Below are 27,549 nucleotides of genomic sequence, written 5' to 3'. Positions count from 1 at the left end.
CCTCGAGGCTGGGCGTTCTGTACCGTCTCCGCCAGTTCTTCTCCCCTGCACAGTTGCTGTCCATATACAGGGGCCTTGTCCGCCCTCGTATGGAGTATGCATCTCATGTGTGGGGGGGCTCCACTCACACAGCTCTTCTTGACAGAGTGGAGGCTAAGGCTCTTCGTCTCATCAGCTCTCCTCATACTGATAGTCTTCTACCTCTTAAATTCCGCCGCGATGTTGCCTCTCTTTCTATCTTCTATCGATATTTCTACGCTGACTGCTCTTCTGAACTTGCTGACTGCATGCCTCCCCCCCTCCCGCGGCCCCGCTGCACACGACTTTCTACTCATGCTCATCCCTATACTGTCCAAACCCCTTATGCAAGAGTTAACCAGCATCTTCACGCTTTCATCCCTCACGCTGGTAAACTCTGGAACAATCTTCCTTCATCTGTATTTCCTCCTGCCTACGACTTGAACTCTTTCAAGAGGAGGGTATCAGGACACCTCTCCTCCCGAATTTGACCTTGCTTTTGGCCACCTCTTCTGATTCTTTTATGGGAGCAGCGATTAGTGGGCTTTTTTATTATTATTGTTTTGTTTTGTGCCCTTGAGCTGCCTTCTTTGTTGTAAAAAAAAATAATAATAAAAAAAATTAAAAATCACACACCCACTCCATTTTTTCCTAGGCCTTCCTACTGGCAGCCGTCCCCCATCTCTCACCCCCTCCACCTCCCTCCCCCGCTCTTTTCACATGTCCAAACCATCTTAGGGCCGCTTTCACAGTCGTCTGTAACGCACCTTAACCAAAGGCCTGGTAGCAGCCGTTACCATCGCCTCGATCCGCTTTCACAGTCGCTGTTTTCGTGGTATCGGCGACTACCAGCGTGGTGACGCTCATGACAAGACGAAGCCGTGTGATTCGGCAGTGTTGGTATGCCGGAGCGGCGGGAAATGTCAACATTACATCAGCTGAGCTGAGGATTATGAAGGATAAATGTGAAAAATAAACGTACAAAGAGTAAACGTGAAGAATAAATATAAAAAGTAACTGTGGAAAATAGATATGATGAAAAAATGTGGTGTCTCGCTGTAATACACGTCTTTAATCTGCTGATAGCCTAATATTTCCTAGGGATAATAGGTGAAAATGTATATAATAATGGTGAGAAGTATTAAAGTTCTGTCATTTAGCAGATGTCAGCAAGACAGACTCTTCACCTATATATATTGATTACATTTGTTCATTATTCACACTTATTTAGCAAACCACATTTTCACAAAACAGAGTTGATTTCGTTACATGTATGCTCTATGCATACATATGAGGCTATCTAGAATAATACGAAAGTTTGACCAAGAAGCATAGCAGGTGCATAATGGTGACAACTATTAAAGTCCTCCCTTCTCCTTTATTGTGTATTTTGCAATTAAAAACAATCAGTCAATCAATTAAACTGAAATTCCCAGCAGGACGTTTACTGGTCAGCAGGTGAAGTGAGTTCATGTCATTCAAAGTCTTCTATTTTTTTTTTTTCATATTACCATTAAGGACCAGCAACGTATTGCTGTATTGTGTAATATTTTTTTACATTCATTTAAAGAACTAATATAACCCATTGAAAGCAAGAACCTGTTCTAGTTACAAATTAATGTCATTGGTAAGCTCCATTGGGGAGCCCCGCGGCTACCAGAGCTCCGTTACCAGAGGTTCCAATCTCTGGTACTGATGCAAACAAACAGCGCCGCGAAAGACGACTGTGAAAGCGGATTTCTTGTTGGTAGCGGCGATCGCCGCTCATTGGTAATGATCAAAACAAACAAACGTGACTGTGAAAGCGGCCCTAAGTCTTCTCTTCCTCAATTCCACGGAAAGGTCCTCAACCCCACACATCTCGGCTACTTCATTGCTAGACTTCCCGTCCTGCCACCTCCCTCCTGCCATGTATCTTAGCATCCTGCGATCATGACTGCGTAAGACGTACATCAGTCTGCTCGTCAGTGCCCATGTTTCTGCTCCGTACAAGAGAGCAGATCTCACACAGGGTTTGTATACACTTCCTCTGCTCCTCAATCTTATGTTGGACATTTCTCGCCACCTTCTCCATGCAACTGCCACTCTTGCTCTCACTGCTCTATCCACTCCCGCTTTACAGTCCAACACATCTCCCAAATAGCAGAATTGTTGTACCTCCTCCAACACACCTCCATCCACCACCAACCCGCCATTTTCACCATCGCCATCCCCATCACCATCCTCAACTTTCCTCACACACCTCGGCGGAGACACAAAGTCCCGCACCCTTTGCAAATTTCCAAGCCCTGAGCATGGCCGATGACACCACTTGTTACACTCTGTACACAATATAGAGTTTGATCCCATTCCCCTCCTGCATCATCCACAGGGCCACCTTCTCGTCTGAATTTTTTCTTTTGCTTTATTTCCAGTCACCATCAACTTCGTCTTTTCCATGTTTATTTTCAATCCTCTTTGCTCCATCTCTTCCTTCCATCTGTTGGACATGTGGATCATTTCTACCTTTGATTCCGCTGTCAACATCAGGTCATCGGCATAAAGCAACTCCCATGTAGCATCCCCTTTGCCAATTTAGTAGCCTCCTCCATTACTACACGTGATGAAGAGCAGCGGACTTAGAGCTGATCCTTGGTGCACTCCTACTCTAATGTCAAAAACCTCTGATGTTCCTGCCATTGTTTTCACCTTTGAACTCGATTCAGCGTACAGAGACATAACAGCAGCCACGAGCCTTTCTGGTACTTTTTGCCTTCACAATCCCCACACAATCGCTCTCCTAGGTACTCAATCAAATGCCTTCTCCAGGGCCACTAAGACATGGTACAGTTTCTTATTCTTCTCACTGAATTTTTCTTGTATTTGCGTCATAACAAAAACTGGATCTGTTGTCGACCTTCCTGGACTAAAACCAAACTGCCTACCGTCCACTCTTATCAGTTTCCTCAGCCTCTCCTCCAACACTTTTTCAAACAACTTCATTCCATGCTCCAATAATCTAACTCCCCTATATTTTCCACACTCCAAAGCACCCCCCTTCCCTTTATAAATTGGAACTTCCAATCTTCCGGGATCTCTATCTCGTCAAAAATGCTTCTGAATACTCTCGTCAATTCTACTGTAAAACCCGCTTTCTTTAACAAGTCACTTGTCACTCCTGTCGGACCTGGTGCTTTTCCACTTTACATTCCTCTTAATGCTTTCTTCACTTCTTCCGAAATCTCTTCTATCGGCCTTTCCACTGCATCTATCTTTTCCAGATTGGTCTTAATTTCTTCATTCAAAAGGTCTTTAAGGTATCCTCTCCACCTCTAAAGTATTTCTCTTTCCTGTACCTTAATATGTCCTCTTTCATCCCTTATATACTTCGCTCCGTGTATATCTTTACTATCTTTCTTCACTTGCTTTGCAATCCTAAACATTTATTTTTGCTTCTCACTACTGCTCAGTTGTTCACTCCAGTTTTCCCATGCCAACCTCTTTGCTCTGGCTACTTCTCTTTTCGCATGTCTTCTGGTCTCCTTGTATCTCTCTGATCCAGACAATGCCGCCACCTTATCATCCAACACACCCCAAAAAGCCTCCTTTTCTTCCTCTGTTCTACCAACCTGTGGTGCATATACTGAAAATATTTGCCCAACTTTCCCTCTATCACAATCTTTATCTTCATTATTCATGAGTTTGTCCTCTCTACCTCTATCACATCCTCCACCAAATCTTCTCTCACCAATATTCCGACGCCTCCAGTTTTCTTCTTCTCTCCAGACCATGGTAGAAGAAACACTAAGTAGTCTCGATCCCCCCTCCCCCACCACTTTGTGCGCATTCTAAATGACGTCACTACCTAGACGAGAGAGAGAGAGAGATAGATAGAGAGAGAGAGAAAGAGAGAGAGAGAGAGAGAGTGTGAGAATTTAAATGTATCTTAATGTAATGTAGTCCGTTGTTTGTCAAAGTAGGTTCTGATCCTGGAATGGAATTTCAGCACTTTTTTGGTGTCCTCTGCATTAATTTCCCCCGGAGTGTTAGGATAATTCACTCATATAATAATAATAATAATGACTATAGGGCATGTGCATTCACATATAATCCAGGGTTCCCATTCCTCTTTAAAGTATTCATTCACCAAAGTCTTGGGTATAGACCATGGTGCCCAGTGCAGCTAAGCTTATTGAGGTCCATCCCTCTACACTGTGGAGTGGTTCCCAAACTGGGGGCGCGCCCCCCCGGGGGTTCATGAGCTGGATACAGGGGGTGCGTGATTCCGTCTGCCAAAAATTGCAGTTACACACACACACACACACACACACACACACACACACACACACACACACACACACACACACACACACACACTCAAGAATGAAAGACATAATACAGAAGAGGGACGGATGGGTAGATTGTGTGTACATGAACCTGAAGAAGGCTTTTGATAAAGTTTCACACACAAGATTACTATGAAAGCTGGAAAATAAAGGAGGTTTGAAAGAGAAAATGAAGAACTGAATGGAAAGTTACTTAAGGGGAAGAGAGATGAGGACAGTAGTAAAGGAAGTGAAATCGGAATGAAGAATTGTAGATAGTGGAATGCCTCAAAGATCGGTATTGACACCAATACTTTTCCAGGTATATATAAATGATATGCCAGAGAAAGTAAGCACTTATATGAGCCTGTTTGCAGACGATGCCAAACTGCTGAGACATATAAGAAACAGTAAAGACTGATTTGGGACTGGAGTACGAAATGGGAGATGGAGTTCAATGTGAAGAAATATCATGTAATGGAAATGGGAAAGAGTGAAGGGAGACCAAAATGGACATATAGAATGGGAGATGGTAAAAAAAAGTTCAAGAAGAGAGAGATCTGGGAGTGACAATACAGGATAATCAACAGCCTGAGAGTCATGTTAATAGGATATCGGTGATACGTATAGAATGGTAAGAAATATAGGACTAGCATTTCACTACATGGGTAAGGATATGATGAAAAAGATAATAACCACTATGATTAGACCAAAATTGGAATATGCAGAAACGGTGTGGTCTCCCTATAAGAAGAGACACACAAAAAAAACTAGAAAGAATACAAAGGATTCCAACAAAAATGGTTCCAGAACTGGAGGGATTGTCATATGAAGAAAGATTATAGGAAATGGACCTACCAACACTGGAACAAAGAAGAGAAAGGGGAGACCTAATACAAATTTATAAACTATTGATAAAAATGGAGGAAGTAGACAATGAGGAGTTACTACTAAGAGAAGGAGGAAACGTCAGCAACACACGAGGGCACAGTAAAAAGTTGAGGGAAAGAAGATGCCTGAGAGACATAAAGAAATATAGCTTCCCGCAAAGAAACATAGAGGTTTGGAACAGACTAAGTGAGGATGTAGTATCAGCGAAGGGTTTACACAACTTAAAGGAAAAGCTGGACAAATACAGATTTGGAGACGGCACCACACGAGCGTAAGCCCAGGCCCTGTAAAACTACAACTATAAAAAAAAGGAGTAACACTGTTTGAATCATCTCAAGTGAGTTTCAATATATATATATATATATATATATATATATATATATATATATATATAAAAATATATATAGATATATATATATATATATATATATAAACAAAGGATGGGGGGGCGTGAGGATTTCTTAGAAATCAATAGGGGGCATCATGTAAAAAAGTTTGGGAACCACTGCTCTACCCCATGACACAATACAACACGAAGGCATATTATACAAGAGATTCCCTTACCACAGAAAAGAGACAGCTCAGATAGACCTCCTCCAGCCGGTGGCTACGTCAAGACTGAGGTCCCCGCAGCAGCCAATCATACCTCATCCTTGTCTAAATTGTGACGTCACGGTCTGCCTGCGCAGTCCACAGAAATTCTGGTCCAGCACCCCCCAACGTGGGAATATCTGCCTTGCCTCCCTTTACCTTGCTCCAGACCACCAGAACATGTACCGCTTCTCCCTACATTCGAACATTCTACATCCTCACTGAAGCCAACCCCATTAACGTAGGGGAACCCATATAGTTAGAGGTTAACGAGGCTACTTGCACCATAGTGATGGGTGATGAGGTCGCCACGTCCCCACATATACATATATATATATATATATATATATATATATATATATATATATATATATATATATATATATATATATATATATATATATATATATATATATATATATATATATATATATATATATATATATATATATATATATTTTTTTTTTTTACGTATTCGCCTATAGCGCCGGTAGGCTTTCTCCAGGGGCCTGGTGGTCGACCCAAGCACGTCATGGCGCAGGCAATTTTTATATTGGCGCCATTTATTCTTGAATCATGCTGCCCCCGAGAACTCATTCTTGATTCACTTGGACGGTTTCTTCTAGAGTCCGGGTTGATGAGTGGTCTTCAGGACAGCATGTGGGTAGTCTTAGGCCACTCAGCGGTGACTGAAAAATCCCAGGTAGTAGCGTGGGGATTCGAACCCGCGCCGTCCAGCACTCGGTGAATGCAGGGCCCGCACGCTAACCACTCAGCAGCTGCTTACCCTATCTATATATATATATATATATATATATATATATATATATATATATATATATATATATATATATATATATATATATATATATATATATATATATATATATATATATACAGGGGCGTAGCCAGGATTTCAGTTAGGGGGGGGGGGCACAATCTTTACCAGTCTGTCTCAATACTGATAAGGATTTACGTCAGTGGTTCTTAACCTTTTTCATCGTATGACCCCCTGAGACTCTCCAGGGTATTACCGTGACCCCAATAATAAATTTGTAATGGTGACCTTTGTGTAAAGGTAAGGTAAAACAAAACTATATGAATATCCTGCTTTATAGAAAATATTACAAATAAAAGATCCCTACAAGTGATCCCCTACAAGTGCTATTTCAAAATCCACGGAACTAATGCACATAAAATAAAACCTACTTATTTAATCAGTGGGAGGATTGACGTCATCGTTTTGCAGCCATAAGTGCATCAAAGCGAGGAGCAGAGCTCAACAGGCAACACCTCATGTCGCTGTCAGTCACAAGTCTACTGCGTGCCTTCGTTTTCAGTGCCATCATTGATGAGAATCCAGCCTCGCAGCGATAGGTCGAGGTCCAGTATGGTCAGTGCACGCACCGAAAGAAGAGGATAGTCGTCCTTCAGTGTCGCCCAAAATGTCGGAAGCTCTTGCTCAGAAAAATCGACTTTCAACTGAGTATCCTCAAGAATTTGAAGAAATTCTACCGTCGCAGCAACATCAGTATCACAGATGGCACTGTCCTTCACTGAAAAGGGTCTGGAGATCCACGCATCAGTACAGCGGTCATCCAGTCCTGGAAAGTAGCTTTCGATGGCGTCATTCACTGCCAGAAGATGAGCTGAGATCTCCTCCACGCATCAGTACAGCGGTCACCCAGTCCTGGAAAGTAACTTTCGATGGCGTCATTCACTGCCAGAAGATGAGCTGAGATCTCACGGAAACTGCATTCAGCTTCTGCCATATAATCTAGGATAGTTGTCATAAAAAATTATGAGGGAAGAAAGTTGTGTCACTGTCCTGAACTCTTTTCACGTAAAGTTGAATCTTACACTTGAATACTGCCACTTTGTCACGAGCTGTGTGCAGCATTGCAAGGTTTCCTTGGAGTGAAATATTCAGGGAATTCACTTCAGAGAAGAAATCAACCAAGTAGGCAACCTTTGTTACGAAACAGTCATCTTGCATCATTTCATAAAGATTTTCTTTCGAGGTACGACCTTCTTACAACAACATCGTTATTTCCTCTCGAAGTTGCAGCACGCGATTCAGAACTTTGGCACGTGAGAGCCAACGTACCTCCGTGTGAAACAGGAGAACAGAGAAGTCAGAACCCATTTATTCACAAAGCACTTTAAAAATCCTTGAAGATGTTGCGCTCCCTCAGATATGGTTCACAATCTTCACAACGTCTGTGAGCACTTCTTGAAGTCCAGGTGGGATAATCTTCATCGCCAAAGCATAAAGATGAATCATGCAATGAGTGAAGGAGACACGCGGAGCGACATTCTTCACGAATCATGGAAGGAGCCCGATCTGTACACAGACCGACAAGTGCTTCCCAACTCAGCCCATGTTTAATAAGGAGAGAGGCTTCTAGGATTTTGAAAATATCTTCTCCACGGGTTGTTGTGGCCGCTGGCTCAGAGTACAAGTACTCATCCTTCATACCTTCCTTGTCAAGGTAGCGAACATAAACAATAAGTTGGGAACATGAGGCAACATCTGTCGACTCATCCAGTTGCAAGGATTTAACAGGACTACTCTTCACAGCACTCACCACTTGCAGGAGAACATCCTCACTCATGTCCAAGATCCTACTTATGACTGTATCATGCAAAAGGGAAATTGCCCTCAACTTGTGTGCCTGCTGTTCAACATGAATCACCTTCGTTGTTTCCAGAATGCAAGGCTTAATCAGATTCTCACCAATGGTATGAGGCTTCTTGGTCTGCGCGATTTTTTAGAGCAATTCTGTATGAAGCCTCCAGCGCGCTGCTTTATTCTGACGAGCGAACTGACCAGTGGAATCTATGCGACTGGCCTTCAGAGCAGCTTCTTTTCGCTTGAAGTAGTCCAAGCTTTTGTCCACCAGTTAGCTATGGTAAGACTCAAAATGAACCTTCAGTTTGCTTGGCCTCATACTTTCATGACTCAAAACCTTGGTGCAACTGCTGCGCCTTGGGAGTCACAGCCAGGAGCGGAGCACATTCAGACACCGCCCCCCCCACCCACCCCCCATAGCTATGATCTGACTGATTGACTGATTGTGGTTGATGTTTTCAGCAGCTGGCCGCTTCACATACATTAAATGAAATAAATTATTTTCTCCCAAACCCTCCGCGACCCCTCGAGAAACCCCTAACGACCCCCGAGGGGGTCACGACCTCCAGGTTAAGAACCGCTGATCTATACTATTTGGGAGGTCACAGCCATGCACGGCATGTCATTCTCGAGAACTTCCATCAAACCCACAAAAAAGGAGTTCCTGAAGGGGGGGTCACGTGCCCTCTGTGCTCCCCCCCCTGGCTACGCCCCTGTATATATAGATATATATATATATATATATATATATATATATATATATATATATATATATATATATATATATATATATATATATATATATATATATATATATATATATATATATATATATATATATATATATATATATATATATATATATATATATATATATATATATATATATATATATATATATATATATATATATATATATATATATATATATATATATATATATATATATATATATATATATATATATATATATATATATATATATATATATATATATATATATATAGACAGCACAAGGGCACAAAAATAAGGAAACAACAATGAAAAAAAAAAGCCCGCTACTCGTTGCTCCTGTAAAGAAGCCGAAGAGGTGGCCGAAAGAGCAGTCAATTACGTGAGAAGAGGTGTCCTGATACTTTCCTCTTGAATGAGTTCAAGTCGTAGGCAGGAAGAAATACAGATGAAGGAAGATCGTTCCAGAGATTACCAGCGTGAGGGATGAAAGAGTGAAGATGCTGGTTAACTCGTGCGTAAGGGATTTGGACAGTAAAGGGATCAGCTTGAGTAGAAAGTCGTGTGCGGCGAGGCCGCATAAGGGGAGGGAGGCATGCAGTTAGCAAGTTCAGAAGAGCAGTCAGCGTGAAAATATGGCGGCGGAATTTGAGAGGTAGAAGACTATCAGTAAGAGGAGGAGAGGTGATGAGACGAAGAGCCTTCGACTCCACTCTGTCCAGAAGAGCTGTGTGAGTTGAGCCCCCCCACACGAGAGATGCATACTCCATACGAGGGAGGACAAGGCCCCTGTATATGGATAGCATCTGTGCGGGGGAGAAGAACTGGCGGAGACGATACAGAACGCCCAACCTCGAGGAAGCTGACTTAGTAAGAGAGGAGATGTGAAGTTTCCAGTTAAGATTTTGAGTTAAGGCTAGACAGAGGATATTAAGTGTTGAAGAAGGTGACAGCTGGGTGTTGTCGAAGAATACGGGATGGGTGTTTGGAAGATTGTGTCGAGTTGATAGGTGGAGAAATTGAGTTTTTGAGGCATTGAAGGACACAAAGTTCCTTCTACCCCAATCGGAAATGATAGCAAGGTCTGAGGTTAAGCGTTCTGCAGCCTCCAGCCTGGAGTCATGTAATTCCTGTTGAGAGGGTCTTCTGTTGAAAGAAGGTGAATAATGCAGAGTGGAGTTATCAGCGTATGAATGGATAGGATAGTTTGTTATAGAAAGAAGATCGTTGATAGATAATGGAAAGAAAGTGGGTGATAGAACAGAGCCTTGTGGAACACCACTGTTGATGTGTTTAGGAGAAGAACAGTAACCAACCGTCTACCACAGCAGAGATAGAACGGCCGGAGAGGAAACTGGAGATAAAGGTACAGAGAGAGGGATAGAATCCAAAAGAGGGTAGTTTAGAAAGGAAAGACTTGTGCCAGACTCTATCAAAGGCTTTTGATATGTCTAGCGCAACTGAGAAAGTTTCATCGAAACGGCTAAGAGAGAATGACCAAGAATCAGTTAAGAGAGCAAGAAGATCACCAGTACAACGCCCCTTGCGGAACCCATACTGGCGATCAGATAGAAGGTTAGAAGTGGAAAGATGCTTTTGAATCTTCCAGTTAAGGATTGATTAAAATTTTTTAGATAGACAGGAAAGTAAAGCTATAGGGCGGTAGTTTGAGGAATTGGAATGGTCACCCTTCTTACGCACAGGCACAGACCGAATATATATATATATATATATATATATATATATATATATATATATATATATATATATATATATATATATATATATATATATATATATATATATATATAGGCTCTTCGTCTCATCAGCTCTCCTCTTACTGAATGTCTTCTACCTCATAAACTCCGCCGCCATTTTACCTCTCTTTCTATTTGCTATCGGTATTTTAACGCTGATTGCTTTTCTGAACTTGCTAACTGCATGCCTCCCCCCCTCCCGCGGCCCTGCTGCACTCGACTTTCCACTCTAGCCCATCCCAACACTGTCCAAACCCCTTATGCAAGAGTTAACCAGCATCTTCACTCTTTCTTCCCTCACGCTGGTAAACTCTTGAAAAATCTTCCTTCAACTTTATTTCATCATGACTACGACTTGAACTCTTTCAAGAGGAGGGTATCAGGAAACCTCTCCTCCTGTCTTTTATCTTCCTTTCGGCCACCTCTTTTGTTTTACTTTAGAGCAGCGAGTAGCAGGCTTTTTTTATTATTGTTTTCTTTTTTGTGTGCCCTTGAGCTGCCTCCTTTGTTGTAAAAAAAATATATATATATATATATAGATATAGATATATATATATATATATATATATATATATATATATATATATATATATATATATATATATATATATATATATATATATATATATATATATATATATATATATATATATATATATATATATATATATATATATATATATATATATATATATATATATATATATATATATATATATATATATATATATATATAGATATATCGTGGCTGAGTGTGGGCCCACATTCACCGCGTGCTGGATGACGCAGGTTCGAATCCTCACGCTACCACCTGACATTTTTCAGCCACCGCCAAGTGGCCTAAGACAACCCACATGCTGTCCTGAAGACAACCCATCAACCCGGACTCTAGAAGAAACCGTCCAAGTAATCAAGATTGAGTTCTGGGGGGCAGCTTGAGCCATGAATAAATGGCGCCACAACAAAAATAGACGGGCTTGGGCTTACCACCAGGCCCCTGATTAAAGCCAATCGGCGCTATAGGCGAACACGTAAATATATATATATATATATATATATATATATATATATATATCTATATATATATATATATATATATACATATATATATATATATATATATATATATATATGTATATATATATATATATATATATATATATATATATGTATATATATGGAGTAGGTAGGAAGACACCTACCGAAACGGGCGCAAGCTATTCCTGGTGAGGTCTATATGGAAAGTGAGGAGGGTGCTGAAGCCCTCCCAAGACCCTTCCCATGTCCTCACTAACCGTTTCTCTATTGTCTCATCAACACCAGAGAGTAGTTCAGCATGCTCTCTAAAGGCAGATCCTCTCTCTTTCCACACCACACTCGATTCACACAACATACACAACTTTTCTCAAAATTCAAAATTCAAAATGGCTTACCATAGTAGTGCCTCGGAGTCCCAGCCTGGGGGAGGGGACCCTAAATTCCCCCAAGAGGCCTCCCCTTCCGGCTGCCGACTTGAGAGGTGTCATGATAACTCCTCGAATCTCTTTCTTATCAATTTCTGCAACATTCGCGGTCTTCGCTCTAATTTTCATTCTGTGGAGCACTACCTCACCTCCTCTAAACCTAACCTCCTCTTCCTCACCGAAACACAGGTTTCTGAGGCTACTGACAGCAATCTCTACTCTGTTCCCTCCAAATATCTCTATCCTAAATTTCAATCCAAAGCTGGATGTTGCGCCTACGTGCGGAACGACATCACTTGCTCTCGTGCCCACGACCTTGACTCTTTTGAATTTTCCACCATCTGGCTAAGACTTCATTGTCATTCTATTACTAAATACATCTGTGCAGTTTATCTCTCACCTAACTCTACTAACTATGTAAAATTCTTTGACTATTTGAACTCTAAAGTGGAGCACATCTTGACTCACTCTCCCTTCGCTGAAATCTCCATCTTGGGAGATTTCAATGTTCACCACCAGCTTTGGCTTTCATCCTCTTTCACTGACCAACTTGGTGAACAAGCCTACAACTTTACTATCCTCAACGATCTAGAGCAGTTGGTTCAGCACCCTACACGTATTCCCGACCGTCTTGGAGACAGGCCCAACATACTAGACCTCTTCCTTACCTCTAACCCTTCTCCTTACTCTGTCAAACTGTTCTCTCCGTTGGGCTCCTCCGATCACAACCTTATTTCTGTATTTTGTCCTATCGCTCCTTTACAGCCTTTGGACATACCGTAGAGGCGATGTTTCTGGCATTTTGCTTCAGCTCGGTGGGACGATCTGAGGATGTACTTTGCCGATTTCCCGTGGAATGATTACTGCTTCCAGGAGAGAGACCCCTCTGTGTGTGCCCAGCGCATCACAGAGGTGATTGTCTCTGGAATGGAGGCATACATTCCACGTACTTTCTCTACTCCTCATGCTAAAAAGCCTTGGTTTAATCACGCTTATTCTCGTGCTGTCAAAGATAGAGAGGCAGCTCACAAAAGGTAGCAGAGCCTTCGAACTCCCGCTAACCATGATCTTTACATTTATGCCCGAAATCGTGCCAAATCTATTCTTCGACTTTCCAAGAGCTCTTTCATCCGTAGCAAATGTCAAAACCTTGCTTTTTTCTAATTCTTCCAGAAACTTCTGGCAACTAGCCAAAAATATCTCCTCCAACTTCACTTCTTCTTTCCCTCCTCTCCTTAACCCTGATGGCACCACTGCCGTCTCATCTATCTCTAAGGCGAACTCTTCGCTCAAACTTTCTGTAACAACTCCACTCTGGACGATTCTGGGCATATTCCTCCTACTCATCCCCCCCTCTGACTCCTTTATGCCTGTTATTAAAATTCTTCTGAATTATGTTTTCTATACCCTCTCTGGCCTCAACTCTCAAAAGGCTTATGGACCTGATGGAGAGGATCCTATTGTCCTTAAAAACTGTGCCTCCGTGCTGACACCCTGCCTGGTCAAACTCTTTCACCTTTTTCTGTCAACATCTACCTTTCCTTCCTGCTGGAAGAATGCCTTCATACAGCCTGTGCCTAAGATGGGTGACCCTTCTTATCCCTCAAACTACCACCCCACAGCTGTACTTTCCTGTCTATCTAAAGGTTTTGAATTAGTCCTTAACCGGAAGATTCAAAAGCACCTTTCCACTTCTGACCTTCTATCTGATGGCCAGTATGGGTTCCGCAAGGGACGTTCTACTGGCGATCTTCTTACTCTCTGAACTGATTCTTGGTCATCCTCTCTTAGCCGTTTCGGTGAAACTTTCTCAGTTGCGCTAGACATATCGAAAACTTTCGATAGAGTCTGGCACAAGTCTTTGCTTTCTAAACTGCCCTCTTTCGGATTCTATCCCTCTCTCAGTTCCTTTATCTCCAGTTTCCTTTCCGGCCGTTCCATCTCTGCTGTGGTAGACGGTCACTGTTCTTCCCCTAAACCTATCAACAGTGGTGTTCCACAGGGCTCTGTCCTATTACCCACTCTCTTCCTGTTATTCATCAATGATCTTCTTTCCATACCAAACTGTCTTATCCATTCATACGCTGACGACTCCACTTTGCATTATTCAACTTCTTTCAATAGAAGACCCTCTCAACAGGAATTACATGACTCCAGACTGGAGGCTGCAGAACGTTTAACCTCAGACCTTGCTATCATTTCCGATTGGGGTAAAAGGAACCTTGTGTCTTTCAATGCCTCCAAAACCCAATTTCTCCACCTATCAACTCGACACAAACTTCCAAACATCTATCCTCTACTCTTCGACAACACTCAGCTGACACCTTCTTCAACACTAAACATCCTCGGTCTATCCTTAACTCAAAATCTTAACTGAAAACTTCACATCTCCTCTCTCACTAAATCAGCTTCCTCGAGGTTGGGAGTTCTGTATCGTGTCCGCCAGTTCTTCTCCCCGTCGCAGTTGTTTTCCATATACAGGGGCCTTGTCCGCCCTCGTATTAATTAAGTATGCATCTCATGTGTGGGGGGGGCTCCACTCACACAGCTCTCTTGGACAGAGTGGAGTCTAACGGCCGTAGTGTTAAGGCCGGGTTCTAGCAGTATCATTACCATTATAATGTATAAGCGTCCAGTTCCATAATTTGATGATAAATCGTAATGTGTAATATATGGTTTTGAAATTTCATCTTTCTTTAAACTTTCTATCAAGAGAAAAATGTCTTTTTTTAAGTTAAATATTTTTGCATATTTTTTGAAAAAAATAAATAAAGAGCATTTTTAAAAAATTACTAAAAATATGAAAATAATAAAAAAAGACATTTTTCTCTTGATAGAAAGTTTAAAGAAAGATGAAATTTCAAAACCATATATTACACATTACGATTTATCATCAAATTATGGAACTGGACGCTTATACATTATAATGGTAATGATACTGCTAGAACCCGGCCTTAAGTCTTCCCCATTCCCGTTCCCTTCCCTTCTCTTTCCCGTGGCCATAAACCGCGGTGTTAATCGTCCCCATGTAGATGGGTTTGCTTTACGCTACCCCGTGAGGGACCGGATGGTGTCGGAAAAGTGTTGATTCTGCGGGGTAGAAAGCAGGACATTTTCAGATTTCACTTCGTATATTTCATGAATAAATAGTGTTCTATTTGTTATTATAGAAGGACATATATTGAAAAGTATCAGAATACCTTTATGACTGATATTATATCCCAAACTTTGCTGAAGTTAATATATTTTTTTTTTTATAATTTGTAAAGACTCTGGTGTTTCCATTTGATAGTAAACGTGCAGTTATTCCTGAAGATTCATTGATAATTGTTCCCAAGAATGGCAAAATACGGCAGATTGATGACTAAATATGACATTATTATGGGAATACTTAACATATACCATAAAAAAATAGCATTTCTTGGCGACCACCTTGATTTAAGACAAAAATGCCATAAATGACACTACCTGGCAACCCTTATGTGGCTGGCCAGGTGTGTGTGACCAGTCATGGATACCAGCCTGTCTCATAAATTAACTTACCCGCGTTACTTGTTATTTACCTGTAGATCAACAACGCTATTGCTTTGTTTATGATATATAATGTATATGAATACAATGATGTGAGAAAATGCATTATTTATTTCGTTTTCTGTAATTATTGGTTTGAAAGTGCTGCCAACATTATTATGACGTGCGAATTGGTCTTGGTCTGACCCTCATATCTGTCACGGGGATGGGAAAGTGACGGGTCGGCTTATACATACACCAGGCCCGCGTATGGGGATGGGGACGGGAAGGGAATGGGGAAGACTAACACTATGGCCGTAAGGTTCTTCGTCTCATCAGCTCTCCTCCTCTTACTGATAGTCTTCTACCTCTTAAATTCCGCCGCCATGTTGCCTCTGTTTCTATCTTCTATCGATATTTTCATGCTGACTGCTCTTCAGAACGAACCTTGACTTTCAGGGACCGTATACCTAATTTTAAGTAGAAATAAATGTTGATTTATTTCTGTCAGTCATGTTATGTTTTAGTATAGTTATTCTTACACCGAAAACAAAAATGCATTTACATTAAATTTACACCTCACCCTTCTCCCTCCCTCCCTCACGTCACCTAGATGAATGAGATGAATTTGAGAGTTGCTCAGTTGATACAAATACGGCTGGAGATTTAAATGTAATAGTTAACAGTTTTAATTAAAGACAGAGAAAGCAGAAGGTGAATGAATCACAAGTGTTCACGAGTGGTATTGTGGAGCGACAACATTGGGTAGCAAAAGACTTAATCAGAACCTAACTAGGAATAAATACGATATATGCAAGGTCCCTCTCTACCTATAACTACTCGAAGTAGTATAAGTAGAGAGAGAGAGAGAGAGAGAGAGAGAGAGAGAGAGAGAGAGAGAGAGAGAGAGAGAGAGAGAGAGAGAGAGAGAGAGAGAGAGAGAGAGAGAGAGAGAGAGAGAGAGAGAGAAGAGAAGAGAAGAGAAGAGGAGAGGAGAGAAGAGAAGAGAAAAGGAAGGAGAGAAGAGAGGCGAGAAAGCGATATCGAGCGAGAGCTATCTTTAAACTACTATAAATAAACAATCTTAGGGTAGGGTTAGGGTAGGCGGTGGCCGAACTGGTAGCGTACTGGACCCACATTCGCCGCGTGATGGTCGACGCGGGTTCGAATCCTCACGCTACCACTCGGATTTTTCAGTCACCGCCGAGTGGCTTAAAACTACCCACATGCTGTCCTGAAGACCACCCATCAACCCGGACTCTAGAGGAAGTCGTCCAAGCGAATCAAGAACGAGTTCCGGGGGGCAGCATGAGCCAATGCAAGATGGCGCCACTATAAACACTCGCCTGCGCCAGAACGGGCTGGGCCGACCATCAGGCCCCACCTGGAAGAAGCCTTGGGCCGAGCATCAGGCCCCACCGGGAAGATGCCTACCGGCGCAATAGGCAACAACGTAAAAAAAAAAAAAAAAAAAATCTATGAAGCTACATATAAAAATTCAAAGCAGTACAATAAAGTGGAGAGAGAGGACAGGAGAGGAGAGGAGAGGAATAAAGTGGAGAGAGAGGACAGGAGAGGAGAGGAGAGGAGAGGCGAGAGCGACGTCATTGAAGTGGGAGGAGCAGTGACCCAGCCGGCCAATCAGGTGTAACAATTGACATTGTTACACCATCTTACGGTTTCTATCGTTTTCTCTGTACCTTTATCTCCAGTTTCCTCTCTGACCGATCCATCACTGCTGTAGTAGACGGTCACTGTTCTTCCCCTAAACCAATCAACAGTGGTGTCCCACAGGGCTCTGTTCTATTTCCCTCTCTCTTTCTGATGTTCATTGATGATCTTTCCAATACGAACTGTCCTATCCATTCTTACGCCGATGAATCTACTCTGCATTACTCAACTTCTTTTGATAGAAGGCCAACCCAACAGGAACTATACGATTCCAAGCTGGAGGCTGCAGAACGCTTAACCTCAGACCTTACGATCATTTCCGATCGGGACAAGAAGAACCTGGTGTCCTTCAACGCTTCAAAAACTCAATTTCTTCACCTATCAACTCGATACAGCCTTCCAAACACCTATCCCCTATTCTTCGACACCACTCAGCTGTCACCTTCTCCTACACAAACATCCTCGGTCTATCCTTAACTCAAAATCTAAAGTGGAAATTCCGTATCTCCTCTCTTACTGAATAAGCTTCCTCGAGGTTGGGCTTTCTGTATCGTCACCGCCAGTTCTTCTCCCCCGCACAGATGCTGTTCATATACAAGGGCCTTGTCCGCCCTCGTATGGAGTATGCATCACATGTGTGTGTGTGGTCTCTCCCCTCACACAGCTCTCTTGGACAGAGTAGAGTCAAAGGCTCTTCGTCTCATCAACTCCCCTCCTCATACTGACTGTCTTCTGTCTTTTGAATTCTGCCGCCATGTTGCCTTTCTTTCTATCTTCTATTGATATTTTCATGCAAACTACTCTTCTGAACTCTTCTGAACCCCCCCCCCCCCCTCCTTCCCGCGGTCCCGCTGCACTCGACTTTCTACTCTAGCTCATCCCCATGCTGTCCAAACCCCTTATGCAAGAGTTAACCAGCATCTTCACTCTTTCATCCGTTACACTGGTAAACTCTGGAACAACCTTCCTTCTTCTGTATTTCCTCCTGCATATGACTTGACCTCTTTCAACAAGAGTGTATCAAGATACCTTTCCACCCTTGAGCTGTCTCCTTTGTTGTAATATATATATATATATATATATATATATATATATATATATATATATATATATATATATATATATATATATATATATATATATATATATATATATATATATATATATATATATATATATATATATATATATATATATATATATATATATATATATATATATATATATATATATATATATATATATATATATATATATATATATATATATATATATATATATATATATATATATATATATATATATATATATATATATATATATATATATATATATATATATATATATATATATATATATATATATATATATATATATATATATATATATATATATATATATATATATATATATATATATATATATATATATATATATATAAGATCTTGCAAGTGATTTACTTACGATGATCAACTGAATGTCAAATACTTCAGGACTGACTCTAGAAGGGAGGTGTGTGTCGTGCTGCAGGAAGACGATATTACGTCAATCTTTTGTATTACTATTGACAAGGCATGTTAAGAAGCCTTGTAAGGGGAATCAGTCCGAATCACTAAGGGGTGTGTGTGTGTGTGTGTGTGTGTGTGTGTGTGTGTGTGTGTGTGTGTGTGTGTGTGTGTGTGTGTGTGTCATGTCATTCATATACTCGACCGGATAGAGTGTACGTAACTTTACCAATGAAGACCTAAAAATCTATTTCCTTGTCTTACCAGTGTCTAAAGGCGCGTTAAGAGAATCACTTACACGTAGGTAAGGTAAAGTTGGGGTATACGCTATAGCTGCGCGTGGCCGCGGTGCTCATCTTCGTACCGTTGACCCTTTCAGCATGTGGTGGTATCATAGCTGGGCACGATAACAGAAAACCTTATTCCCGATAACCGATAACTGATAATGAAAAACCTTAACGGCGATAACCGATATTCGTTAACTAGAGACACAAATATAGGCGATAACCGATAACCGATACCCGATATAAATCCACAATTCCGATACTAGCTAGCGATAAGTCCGATAGGCGAAAACGATACTATATTGATATTTCAGATAGAACAACATTGATGAATTCAAATTTTCATTATCTGTATTTTAGGAAACTTACAAAACCTTAAAACCACACGTTGACACGTACATATGGACGGTAATACTAGAAATGCCTGAACCGGTGTTGTGTTATTTGGCGTCCCCAACGTCAAAAATTGTTTACAAACACTGGTCTCTCGTGAACGGTGCATGCTCAGACCAGCAAGCGTTGACCTGTACAGTCTCACAAAGCTTTCAAACCGTACGTAAGAGTTGCTGGAAGGCTGAATCAGACATAGTACCACCATCCTCGCTGTTTTTAGAACGACACTCTGTACGAGTTGTATTTATATGTACAGAGTGTACGTCGTTCTAGAAACAGCGAGGATGGTGGTACTGTATGTTTGATTCAGCTTTCCAGCAACTCTTAATGTGTTAAAAAAGCATTGTTAGACTGTACAGGTCTACACTTAATGGTCTGAGCATGCGCAGTTCACGAGAGACCAGTGTTTGTAAACTAAAGCGCCAGCTTTTGACGATGGGACACCAAATAACACAACACCGGGTGCCTTCAGTATCATGGCATGGTCACAAACGAATATGGAATATCAAATTTGAGACAGTGAATAATCATTTTTGGGCCAAAGTTAAATGATTTTTCTCTATGATATATTGATTTTTGAGTAGCATAAAAAAAAATAACCTAGTGTTTTAATTTTCATGATCTAAGTATGAAATCTCATCACCGAAGATATTTCATACCCCGAAGTTTTTTCATACAACACCGGGCCACGCATGCGCAGTAGGGAGACAACATTTTTTTCTGAGAGGAAAAAAGTAGCGATTATCGCTAGTTTGGTTACAAAAGTAACGAAGATACCGATATATATTTAAATAAGTAGCGGATGGTCGATAATCCGATTTTGTTATCAGCGATGAAGTATCGCGATAACTTATCGCGATAACGCCCAGCTATGGGTGGTATATAAACTATTACTCCGGAATACGGGCCAATGTGAAGTCCGAAATTGCCACAATTCACCTTTCCAAGGTTTGCCAAAGTACCCATTTATCAGTCAATCAATGGGGGCATACGCTGGGGGGCGTGTTGCCTCGCCTATTTGTCAGCCAACCCGAAAAGGAGGATGAACGGGTAGGTGAGTTGCACCCCGACTGCCCGGGCCGGGATTCGAACCGAAGCCGGCGGAGTCGTAGCCAGGCACGCTAAAAGCTGCTTCACCGAGGTATCCAGTCAAAATTCTACAGTCGGTTAGCTTACAAGGACCAATACTAATCCTGCCCCAGTAACCTCTGGCAGCAGTGCGGAAAGAACGGGATAACCTACAAGGACCCACCGATACTTTCCTTCATCCCAATATGGACGGACGAGGTAGCGTAGAGTTGCTGAGAAACTATCTATCCACTCTACACTAAACTTGTGTCTCAATGATTCCGTTCCGCGCGGGCAAGTCACATGGTGTGGGACGAGAATGAAGGCCCGGGAGGGAGGGAGGAAGGGGGAAGGAGAGGAAGGAAGAGAAGGAAGGGAAGGTCGTGAGGTATACGTACAGTGGCGAGGAGTAATGTAACTTGCCCTATGGAAAAAAAAGTCACAGCGAGTTAAAAATATAGGGTTCGATATTTTTTGCCCGAATTTATCAGGGCGAGCCTTAGTTACTGATCCTTGTAAGTAATTTCAAGACGTGCCATAATAGTAATACGGAGTCGGTCAGACAGAGAACAAGTATTACTTATAACAATAATGTCCCATTAACCTGTTAGACAACTTCCTTCACCTTGGCCTGTATCCTCCGCCATCACACCACAAGCTCCTCACGCAGACAATGCTGGTTATAATGAGCTTCCTCCCCACAGCAGCTGACACACACGTGCCAAGCAAGCTTCCCGCAACCAGGGCCGGATCAAGGGGGGGGGCCAAGGGGCCAGGGCCCCGGGCCACCCACCAAGAGGGGGCCTCCCACCAATTTAAACAATACATTTTGATTTAATAAGGTTAGTATTGTAATCATAACTAAACGAGTGTCAGTACCATGTAGTAAAGTGCCTGCACGTTTTCCTTTCTTTTGTTACCATGGTAATCCATGCAATTTGGATGGTCCATTTTCTCTTACGACAATAAGAGAGAATTGGCCCAGCTGTGTGATGTTAATGTTAATTAAACCATTAAAACCAACAAAAAATAAAATATTTCCCCGATTTTTTTTCTTTTGCTTCCCTGGACAGTCCAGGGAAGCAGGCGTAGGTTTTGTATCCCCGGGTTTATAGTGGCGCCATCTACACATTTCAACACTCATTATTGTCATTCTTATTACTAATGTTAATATATAGAAATACAAAGACAAGTATTTGCATATGTCTTCTGCGTGGCTTCCAAGAAATTGAGGCCGTTGGCGGAATGGTCCTCTATATCTATATACAGCTAGGAAGGTTCACTGGTCCCCTATTTATCATATTTTTAGTAATAATAATAGTAGTAGTAATTGTTTATTGTTGATATTATTGTCATTTTTATTATTAATATTATTATATAGAAATACAAAGACAAGTATTACTGTATTTGCATATGTCTTCTGCGTGGCTTAAAAAAAATGAGGTCGTTGGCGGAATGGTCCTCTATATCTATATACACGAAGGCGCAAAACAGGGCCCATATAGTAAAAATAGTAGTAGTAATAGCTTATTGTTGATATTATAACAGTATGAAAATAATTAAATACATGCACATACAGCTTACACGTTGTTACATTTATTAAAAAAAAAATTATATCACAGTTTCTCAAAAGTAAGTTATTTAAGTGCTGTTTTAGTTAGTATAAATTATAATAATATGAAGCATGGCGACATTAGTGCAGTGGCGACTATTTTATTTCTTGCCTATCATTGATCAGTTTGTATCTTCTCTCGGTCAACGTCTGGAAGCATACAAACAGATATCAAGTAAATTTAGTTTTTTTAGACATCTGCAAAGGCTTTCTTCAGATGAACTTTGCGACGCAGCAGAGCAACTCATCAGATCATATCCAGATGACTTGGATATAACATTTAAGGAGGAACTGTGCCAGTTTGTCACATTTGCTAATATATTCACAGATGAGGAGCCAACAGATGTCAGCACTGAGCTTTTCCTGTATAGACTTGTATTGGACAAGGGTGTGCAGGACACTTTCCCAAACATAGAGATAGCTCTGCGAATATACCTTGTCCTAATGGTGACAAACTGCAGTGGGGAGCGCTCTTTCTCAAAGCTAAAGTTAATTGAAAACAGGTTACGGACATCTATGACACAGAAACGTCTGGTAAATCTGACTATGATGAGCCTCGAGTCAGACATCTTGTGTGAACTGGACTCCAACGAGATCATCAGTGAATTTGCAATGAAAAAATCCAGAAAAGTGTCAAGAAAGTAATCCTGACTTAACATGTAACTACATATGAAAGAATGAGGTATTATATTATGTGATAGTTACATTATTATATTCATATGAGTAACTGGAATTGTATGTATGTAAAAAAAAAAAAGTAAGAATAACTTGTGCTTATTTTATTTTGAATTTATGCATATTGATAATCGGAAGAATAGTCCCGTTGTATTTTATTTTGAATTTATGGATATTGATAATCGGAAGAATAGTCCCATTGTATTTTATTTTGAATTTATGGATATTGATAATCGGAAGAATAGTCCCATTGTATTTTATTTTGAATTTATGCATATTGATAATCGGAAGAATAGTCCCGTTGTATTTTATTTTGAATTTTTGGATATTGATAATCGGAAGAATAGTCCCATTGTAGTGTTTCCTAAATAAAACCGACCTAATTAGTATTGCACTATTTTGGCCATTAGATTAATTAGACTATAGTTTGTGGTGTATGCAATGGGAGTTGGAAAGGGGGCCTCCCACCAGAGTAGACCCCAGGCCTCCCACCAGCTTAATCCGGCCCTGCCCGCAACACACACCAAGAAACACATGCGCCCTTCCATATTCGCCGGGCAAGGCCCGCCAGCCAGCCGGACAGCGGGTGTGAGGTCGTCTTGTGATGGGGCACGAAAACTTTCCGTTGCCTTAAGATGCAGGGCCCCTCGTGGCCCTTGGTAGTGCCCCCGTCCCTCCCGCCTCCCTCCTGTACATAATACCTAACAATCTCACACTCCCACTTCCTCCCTCGGCCCGCCTCCTGGCGTCGCCGAGGTATATAAGCCTAGGCGGGCAGGCTGACACACCGGAGTCTCTCGAAGCTGCTGGTCTGATAACTAAGAGGCATCATGGGTTGTCTGGCTCAAGTTAGTGTGTCCTCTTGTTTCTGTGTGTGTGTGTGTGTGTGTGTGTGTGTGTGTGTGTGTGTGTGTGTGTTTCATTTTAGTAGAGTCTGTTTAGCTGTGTTTTCTTTGATCTGACATTGGTATTTGCATCTCTCTCTCTCTCTCTCTCTCTCTCTCTCTCTCTCTCTCTCCCCTTTGTCCATTTCTCTATCTCCCCCCCCCCCCCTTTGTCCATTATGTTATTCCGTTCAATTCCCTTCCTCCTTGTGATCAACTCACAAACATCCACATACCATTACTTTAACTTAACCTAACTCCTCACCCTTTGAAACGTCTCTTTTTTCCTCGCCTTTTGATGTTTCTACTTTTCTCTTTTATTTATGCCTCGTAAAGACACTAACCATTTGACCATTCGTGAGAGGTAATTTGCTTGCAGTGTATTAAATTTCCTAGAGTGTATTTCTATTATACGTAAAGATAATCTTGTCTAAGTCACTATTTCCGAATCATGAACGGCATTACATAATTTCCTGTGATCTGTGCTGTTCTACTTTACAGTGTTATTCTTAGTCCTTAGTCTTCGTTAACCTACTAAGTAATCCCCTTCTTGTCTCCATCAAGTCCCCATGTAGGCCAGTATACAAGCGAGCCAATTCAGACTGCATGTGATTACAGGGTTTGGGAAAGTTTTAATCATATTGGTGTTTGCTGGGTTGGTGAAGGGGGGATTATTAGCCTAGTTAGCAGGCCTATGCGCTTGTTACTGGGATAGCCTGCACGTTGCCCTATGCGGTGCCCCTCAGGATAGAATTGGCTAAGTTCCTATTGCTGAGGCCTTGTTACCTACGCAATGCTACTAGACTACACGTCGCATATACCAGAATACTTCAAAGGGCAGGTAGCGGGCCAGTACCTAGAGCTGCTTACTAGGTCATCACCTCCAATAGCCTGAAAGATAGACGCTATACACCTCCCATAGCCTGACTTGATAGGGGACCACACAGTTAATCGTTTCCTTATAGAGCTTTCCAGCGGGCTCTTGAGACTAAGGCAATGACTCACACCGGGTCCATCAAGGAGAGCTTCAGGACTCTTGTTCTGGTCCACTGGTCTTCAAACTGCCCTCCCTGCTACTTACTGTCATTACCCCTTATCATTACCCTTACGACTCTGTAGGCCTCCTGACCGTGCTGAGCCTTGCATCTCCCGCCGCCTCGCACGTAGCTTACTGTGTGTGAAATGGCCATCTAAACAGTAGGAGGAAGTTAGGTTATTGAAAGGAAAGAATGAGAGAAAGAAAAAGGAAGGAGGGAAAGGAAAGAATGAAGAAAGGATGAAAACAGAGATAAAGTTATGTGGTTCCCGTCGTCTTGTATTCAGCTAACTGTATGTGAAAAGGCCATTTAAACAATAGGTTAGAAAGGAAAAAATGTAAGAGAAAGAGAAAAGGGAGGAGTAAAGGGAGAGGGAAAGAAGAAAGGGAAGGCGAGCTAAGTGTTATGTTGTTCCCGTCATCTCGTATCAGCCTACTACGTGAAATGGCCGTCCAAACAGCATCAGGAAGCTAGGTCACTAAGGATGAAGTGAGAAAAAAAGAAGAATGGGAGGAAGGGAGAAAGGGAAAGAAGGAAGGGAAGACCACTAGGATTACCTACTGCGGTCAGGTATAAATTGTGTTTGTTAAGTGACGACCGACTGAGTATCAACGGCGCCCCCCATCTATACAACTCCTTTCTCTTCTCAGATTTTCTTTGCGGGCCTGTTGGTGGCTGCCGTGAGGGCCGCCCCGACAGAGCTGGAGGCGCACCACCCTCTGGCAGGCACTGACTACCACGCCACAAGCTCCTCCAGCCACGGCTTCTCGGGCCATCAGGAGACTCCCACAAGCGAGCACCATGGATTCCAGGCCCCAGGAGAAGAAGACCACGAGACTGAGAGCGCACCTGAGCACACCTTTAAAACCGACCATGGTGTCGAAGTCAAGCCTGAACACACCTTTGAGACTGGCCATGGATTCGAGGCTCAGCCGGGACACGCCTTTGAGACTGGCCATGGAGCCGAAACCGATCTCGAGCACCACGGGGCCGAAGTTGAACCTGAGCACACCTTTGAAACTGACCATGGAGTAGATACCGAGCCTGAACACTCCTTCTCAGCCCATGATGCCGACACCGAACCCGAACACGGCGCTGAGGAAGCCCACGCCACCAACAACGAGGAAGAAGTCACCGAATCCTCACCCTTCAGTGTCGCCCACGAGGAGCCCGACTTCCACAAGGAGGCGCACGAGGCCGTGCCTCCTTTTGGCCTCAAGCATCACGACGAGCCTGAGGATGTCCACGTCACCGACCCCTATTCACCTTCCGCCCCGACCTTCGGACACCATTAACTTAAGAGAAGGTTTCAATCTCTTATAAGAGATTACAATCCCTAATATGTGATTTCAATACCATGTATACGGTTATAATAACCAAACATAGGTTTCAGTCCCTTATATAGGAGATTTCAATCTCTTATAAAAGATTTCAATCACTTATAGGTGATATCAATCACATATAAGAGGTTAAAATTCCTAATTAAAGGTCTTAGTCCCTTATAAGTGATTCCAATCGCATATAAGAGGTTTAGTAACTAAACATAAGTTCCAATACCTTATAGAAGGTTCAAATCATTTTTCAAATGTTCAATCCTTTTAGAAGGGTATAATCCTACATAAAATGTTCCAATCACTTAGTAGAGATTTCAATCCATTTCTTACCTCATGTTCGTGGCTAGCCAAAGGTTAGTCTTCCACCCACACAAGCCCTACACGTTGCTGCGCCACACACCACACAGCACCACTCCTCCGTACCCTTACACCACGCACAGCACCTAGGCATACAGGTCACACCTGCCCGGCCCGGCCCCACCAACAAGCGAGTACGCATGCATGCCGAACACCTACGTGCAACACTTGTCTCCTGCGCGACATACCTGCTCATCCAACACCTACGTGCAACACTTGTCTCCTGCGCGACATACCTGCTCATCCAACAGGTTGCAGTCACTACTGCTCTGACGCTGTGCTCGTTTTCCCGATCACACACACACACACACACACACACACACACACACACACACACACACACACACACAAGTAAGTTATCTACTGTGTGCAACAATAGCAGAAGGCAAAATGTATGTACTTCCTCCTTCCAGCGACTTAGGAACAGGAAGTTGCGAGATTTTTTTTTTATAATTTTGTGTGTGTGTGGGGGGGGGCGAGGGGAGGGTATCACAGACGAAACGGTGTCAACAATTATTTACTTTCGATGCAAAATCAAATACTCTATTATAAAAGAAGAAAACCTCAAAAAATATATAACATTTCATGAAAATAAAAAAACAATATATTCCTCTTATTAATTATTTTGTTGCGTGAATTAGTTAAGATTTATCATCTAGTTTTACAGTTTTTGTCAATATCTTGTGCAAATATGAAGTTAGTCATCAAAATAATAACGTTGACACCAAAACTTCGTCTGTTTTTGATTATCCAAAAAATCCAGCGAGCTTCTTTTATAAATTTGTTTACTTATTCATCCATTCCAGCATTCCTTCATTTCTACAAAGGATA

At 41.8% G+C, this 27,549-nt stretch overlaps 2 protein-coding genes across 13 annotated transcripts in view; one reads left to right on the top strand and one right to left on the bottom strand.

Moving 5' to 3' along the window:
- LOC127000662 (uncharacterized) overlaps positions 1-27,549 on the bottom strand; it is a 146,036-nt gene that overhangs the window by 61,634 nt on the left and 56,853 nt on the right. Inside the window, exon 1 of one of the 11 annotated variants that reach the window (XM_050864638.1) lies at positions 21,445-21,566. The exons of 9 other annotated variants lie outside the window; for them this stretch is intronic. In XM_050864638.1, coding sequence (XP_050720595.1) covers positions 21,445-21,466 — 22 coding nt within the window. In that variant the 5' untranslated portion in view covers positions 21,467-21,566. Of the gene's footprint in view, positions 1-21,423; positions 21,567-27,549 lie in introns of those variants that run through there. One more of the 11 variants, XM_050864635.1, reaches the window with a different exon arrangement.
- Positions 23,799-27,549, top strand: part of LOC127000663 (kininogen-1-like) — a 14,127-nt gene continuing 10,376 nt past the window's right edge. The window contains exons 1-2 of one of the 2 annotated variants that reach the window (XR_007754376.1): positions 23,799-23,954; positions 25,678-26,594. Coding sequence is in view for 1 of the 2 variants with exons in the window: in XM_050864646.1 (XP_050720603.1) it covers positions 23,937-23,954; positions 25,678-26,322 (663 nt within the window). In the remaining variant the exon portion in view is untranslated. Of the gene's footprint in view, positions 23,955-25,677; positions 26,667-27,549 lie in introns of those variants that run through there. The other variant, XM_050864646.1, reaches the window with a different exon arrangement.

Source organism: Eriocheir sinensis, chromosome 19, assembly GCF_024679095.1.
Source record: "Eriocheir sinensis breed Jianghai 21 chromosome 19, ASM2467909v1, whole genome shotgun sequence".
NCBI lineage: Eukaryota > Metazoa > Arthropoda > Malacostraca > Decapoda > Varunidae > Eriocheir > Eriocheir sinensis.
Note: the sequence above shows the minus strand (reverse complement) of the source record. Positions and strands in the feature narration are given on the sequence as shown.